The sequence below is a fragment of the Nicotiana attenuata genome, chromosome 2 (assembly GCF_001879085.1).
Source record: "Nicotiana attenuata strain UT chromosome 2, NIATTr2, whole genome shotgun sequence".
In the NCBI taxonomy this organism is placed as follows: Eukaryota; Viridiplantae; Streptophyta; class Magnoliopsida; order Solanales; family Solanaceae; genus Nicotiana; species Nicotiana attenuata.
The window spans coordinates 56,231,004-56,236,485 of record NC_031990.1 but is presented as its reverse complement, the minus strand read 5'-3'; the positions used below and the strand labels follow the sequence as shown (position 1 = coordinate 56,236,485).

Genomic DNA, 5,482 nt, shown 5'->3' with positions numbered 1-5,482 from the left:
CAGTGGCCAATCTCCCAGTGCTTCATGTTTCTGAGCACCGCGGACCGCGGTGCCATTTTGTGCGGTCCGCGGTGGGTAGGTGAGCTGGGGCCCAGGACCTTTTTCTATAAATAGGACCTGAGGCCCTCCATTTGAACTTTTCGATCTTTTTACTCTCAGAGGCCTAAAAGTACTGTTCACTCTCTAAAATTGCACGAATTCAACTGCTTAGTCTTGATTAATCATCAGTGCATCTCATTTCTAGTAACCTTAATTCCTTTTTAGTTGTTTAATTTTGCTATTTTCTTTTGAGTTTCATTTTCTCTTAGTTTTTCTTCTTGTCTTCCCGTTTTTCTTTTAATTTAGTAGCATAGGTTAGTTAATCCTATTTTAATTAGGCATAATTAGTTACAACACTGAGGCAACACCTAGGGAATCATTATTAGGTAAAAATTTGGACTAAAAATGGACAAAACTTGAACCCTAGGTTGGTGTTGCTGCTGGGAACTCACCGTGGATCGCGGTGGATTTTGTGCGGTCCGCGGTGCCTCTTTGCGGTCCGCAATACTATTTTGTGCGGACCGCGGTGGATTAAGTTCTGAAAGCTGACATTTGAGGACCGCGGCCGCAATGGATTTTGTGCGGTCCACGATGCCTCAATGCGGACCGCAATGCATTTTGTGCGGTCCGCAGTGCATAGATTCAGAGAGTGGGTAGTCTGAACCCCACCTCTGTGCGGACCACAATGGATTTTGTGCGGTCCGCGATAGCCTCTTTGCGGCCGTACTTCATTTTGTGCGGTCCGCACTCTGCAACTTTTGACCGTCTGCAACAAGTCTTCTGCTATTCTGAATTTAATTGATTCTAATAATACTAACAAGGCTCAACTGAATGTTGCTTGCAGACAATGGTGAAATCACGAGGCAAAGGTGATAAATAATCAGGACGAGGAGAGTCCTCCCGGGGGAGGGGACGTGGAAAGATAATGTTGATCCCCCAAGTTCGGGAAGCAATAAAGGCAACAAGAAAGGCAATCCGGGCTGCTGATAGAGTTGTTTCCCATTCATCGGGAAGTGAGTATGAGCCTTCCCGGGAGGCGTCTGATTCTGACTCCGTCCCGGAGTATATAGATGACTTCCCGAAGAGGTTTAGACTGACAGATGACCCTACACCTCCAGTCCCTCCCATTTCCCAAGCATCAGTGCGTGTATCTTCTAAGTCGTCTGAGGGCTCAGCCGCATGCAGTGGCAAAGAATATTCCACCTCTCCTACAGCTTCACTCTCCGGTGAGGGTCCAGTACAAGAAAAAGGAGAAGAAGGAGGGGGTGAGCCCCAAGTGGGAGGAGTAGAGAGAACAAGGAACCCAGAAGCATGGCAAGACCGATTCGTGAGTGAGGTGGCCTACCACAAGTTCAGAGGATGGTGGCCTGAGAGGAAATTGATTCTTGAACGAAGTTTCATCGATAGAGACCTCTTGCCTCACAACCCCAATGTGAGAAGACAGTTCAGAGAGAGAGTGGGCTGGGACTACTTCATAAGCAACTGTGAGGATACAAATGAGCACCTGGTCAAGGAGTTCGACACCAATGTTGCCCACATCAAAAAGGGCACCACAGTGACCAAGGTGCGGAATTTGAAAGTAAGATTTGATGGAAAAGCAATAAATGACTACCTGGGCTTCATGGAGGAGGACGAGTCATTGTATTTGGAGAAGATGGCATTGGGTGAGGCTGCTCGTCCTTGGTTGGCAGAGTACTTGGCAATCCCAGGTACCACCCCAGATTGGTTGACCGTGGGAGTGGAGATTTTGAGGCGAACATTAAACTTTGAAGCTAAAGGGTGGGAAACATTTGTGTGTAGCAGGCTAGACCCCACCACTCACGACAACTCACTCCCTATTCACCGAGCTATATTGTTGGCATCGATCATGGCAGGGTACCCGATTGACGTCGGGAATGTGATGTCCCGGGTAATTACACGGGTGGTGAACGAAGGTGACAGATCTTATCCCTTCCCCAACTTCCTGACCATGTACCTTGAGCACTTAGAGGTAAAGAAGCGGAAATTTGATATGAAAGTAAAAGCAAAGGCACTGTTCTCCTGGTACATCCTGCAGGGTGATGACAACAGCACTACAAGGGCAAAGCCACTACTTCAACTAGCCAGTCTGAAGAGCCAGTAGTAGTAGTGGCTCCTACTCAGCCTTCTCCCACCACAACAGACATGGCCGACCCTCTACTTTTGCAGCTCCAGAGGTGCCCTCATCCACTGCATACCCCTTGACTGCCCACCGCCTGAGCCAGGCCCTCGCCAGCATCAACAACTGGATACAGACAACTACTTCTAAGCTGTCTGTACTATCTACTACGATGGCAGCCCAGTCAGCACCTCCTCCTCCACAAGTCCCACAGTCCATTGAGGACACTCTCAAGGAGCTTCTGGACAACTAGAAGAAGTTCCTAGAGAACCAGAAATTGATTTTGGAAGCTGTTGATTCACATGGACAGGCACTAAAAGAGCTTGGTAGGCAGGCAAAGAAAATGAGAAAGACTCGGGCTTCAAAGGAGTCGGTGAAGGAGCTAAGGGTAGAGGTAGACAGGTTGAAGGTTGATCACTTGCCTCTGGACCTATTATTGCATAACCCGGCGCCAGCAACCCAGCCCCAGCCAGAGCAGGAGTCAGAGAGGCCTCCCAAGAGGAAAAGGGTGATTCCCCGTTCCGATGATGCAGTTATACAGTTGGAGGACCCGTAGGGTGATTCATCAGTTGTAATTTTAGGCAGAGCTGCGCTCGTGAACAGTAACCTTTTACCATTTTGAGTAATTTTACAATAGTTTTATCATTGAATCTTCAAGTTTTAGTTAGCAATTAAATATTATGGGTTTTTCTTCATATATTTCTTTGTTTTCTTATATTATCATGAGTAGCTAGACCCATTAGCTAGGGTGTGGCTCAACCCTAGTGTGGGTAATTGATGAGTCTTGTGTTTTAAGGTTTGAATGTCTATGGGTGTTTGATATTTGGACTAATTTATGGTTTTATTGTTAAATTAGTGGTTGCAAACACTAGTTTATGCCTATTTGACTTGGGCTCTTCTTGAGAAAGAGAGCCTAAGTCTAGGAAAATTAGTCCAACAAGGAATTGGGGCGTACTCAAGAGATTGATAGCCCCAATTAAAGGGTTAAACCTAGAGATAGTAATACCTGACTTGAACTTCAATTGCTTACACAAATTATCATACCCAATTGATCTTGAGAAAGTCAATTAGGGCAAAATCACTCAAACTACCGAGAGGTATAGAGTGAGTAGAATCGTGCAATGGTTATATCGTAATCCCCAAATATGACAACCTAACCTTAGACACGAGAACCCGTCAAGTATCTACCTAGGAGAAAGTCACTTCCCTAGTGCCTTTTAACTATTTAGACAACCTTCAATAGTTTACTCTTAGCTTAACTTAGCTTAATTTAGCATCTTAGTAGTATAAATTTAGAAGTAATATCAAAACCAACCATGTTTAGAAGTGCAATTAGGAACAATTACGCAACTCCAATTTAGATAGAAACTCAATTCCCATCTCTAGCTCCCTGTGGAAATCGATCCCGACCTTCTCGGGTAAAAGCTGCTTCGACCACTCTTGCTACTTTGTAGTAGTGCAGGGTTGGCCTCGATCAAAGTTTATGAGAAAAACTCAACCACTATTTTGTCTTCCTTCTCATAGAACAATAACAAGGGATTGTTATGAAGTTTACAGTGAATTGAAGTAAAATCTAAGAAGGTCTTTTAGAGAAGCACAACCAAAAATTTTCCTCACAACAGACACATGGACTTCATTACAAAGAATAAATTATATGTGTTTGACAACTCACTTCATTGATAGGGATTGGAAGTTGCATAAAAGAATACTAAATTTTTTCCCTATCACTAGTCATAAGGGTGAAGAGATGGCTAAAGCTATTTCAAATTGTTTGCTTGAATGGAAATTAGACAAGGTATTCACTATTACTGTGGACAATGCTTCTTCAAATGATGTCACAATCAAAGAATTGTCTAAAAAGTTAGATATGTGGAAAACTAATATGATGGGTGGTAAACATCTTTATGTGAGATGCATGGCTCATATATTAAATATAATTGTTCAAGATGGTTTGAAAGAAATTGATGCTTCTGTCACACGTGTTAGAAATATTGTGAGGTATATGAGATCTTCGCCTGCAAGGACCTTAAAGTTTAAACAGTGTTGTGCACATGTAAAGGTAGAATGTACCAAAACATTGTATTTGGATGTTCCTACTAGATGGAATTCCACCTATTTTATTAATATTGGATATGGCACAAAACTTTAAAAAGGCCTTTGACAAGTTTCATCTCTTTGATGATGGATTTTCTGCTCATCAATGTTCTCATCTTTGTGAAGATGGTAGTAGTGCAGGTCCTCTTGAATCTGATGATTGGGTGAATGTGAGGAATATGATAGAGTTTCTTTCAAGATTTTACGAGCTCACCAAAAAAGTTTCAGGTTCACTTTACTTGTAATGCTCATTTTGAGGATGTATCTGAACTTTATTGTTATTTGAAAATGCGTTTAGTTAGTGACGATGAGCATTTGAAAAAAATGGCTGAGCGGATGCAAGAAAAGTTCAAGAAGTATTGGGGTGAGCCTGAAAAGATGAATTAAATAAGTTTTATTGCTTCCGTCTTGGATCCACGTAACAAATTTGAATATGTAAAGGGAGCACTTGAAGAACTTTTTGGGGAGGAAAAGGAGAAGAAAAAAGTATTCAACTGGATCTTGTCCTCAATCTCCATCTAGTTCTACTTCATCTAATAACATATCTAATACATCTAGTGGGAGTGTTATAACTGCATCTTTAATAAGGACGAAGCTTCACTTGAAGAAAAAAAAGGAAGACAATGGAAGTGGGGGTGCTAAATCGGAGTTGGATAAATACAATAGTGAAGAACAAGAGCCTTTTAGTGAAGAATTTGATATCTTAAGTTGGTGGAAAACACATGCTCCAAGATTTCCTATTCTTTCGGAGTTGGCTCGTGATGTGTTGGCCATTCCAATTTCTAGTGTGGTGTCGGAATGTGCGTTTAGCACTGGTGGCCGTATTCTTGATTCATTTAGGAGTTCGTTGACTAATGAATCCTATTAGTGTTGAAGAAGACTTGAAGTATCTTGAGGAACTCGGGCTTGGTAAGCTTTAATATTTTGTGTGTATTTTAGTTAAAAATAATATATCATACTTGTTTATTTGTATGACATTTTTGGTCGAATTATCTTCAGATATGAAAAATAATGGAGGCACCACTAGAATTGTTTGATGTATAGTTGCAACTTGCAACTTGAGTGGTAAGTTTAATACTCTATTTGTTTGGTGATATACTTTTGTAGTTTTGTTTTATTATCATCAAAAAATAATATTCTAACTTATGATTTATATTTTTTTTAGGTTCAAGAGCAATCATTCCCGTGCTCCTAAATTACGCTCTCATATTA

At 41.7% G+C, this 5,482-nt stretch overlaps 1 protein-coding gene across 1 annotated transcript; it reads left to right on the top strand.

Moving 5' to 3' along the window:
• Nucleotides 3,924-5,138, top strand: LOC109219939 (zinc finger BED domain-containing protein RICESLEEPER 2-like). The gene is made up of 4 exons (XM_019384411.1): nt 3,924-4,235; nt 4,330-4,498; nt 4,569-4,626; nt 4,712-5,138. The coding sequence occupies exons 1-4, from the start codon at nt 3,924-3,926 to the stop codon at nt 5,136-5,138; spliced, it is 966 nt and encodes a 321-aa protein (XP_019239956.1).

Bases quoted from the DNA above. Each gene is read 5' to 3' on its own strand.
- LOC109219939 (XM_019384411.1), top strand. From the start codon at position 3,924: ATGGCTAAAGCTATTTCAAATTGTTTGCTTGAATGGAAATTAGACAAG. The intron at 4,236-4,329 runs GTAGAATGTACC...AACTTTAAAAAG, and splicing joins AGTGTTGTGCACATGTAAAG to GCCTTTGACAAGTTTCATCT. The intron at 4,627-4,711 runs GTATTGGGGTGA...GAATATGTAAAG, and splicing joins ATGCAAGAAAAGTTCAAGAA to GGAGCACTTGAAGAACTTTT.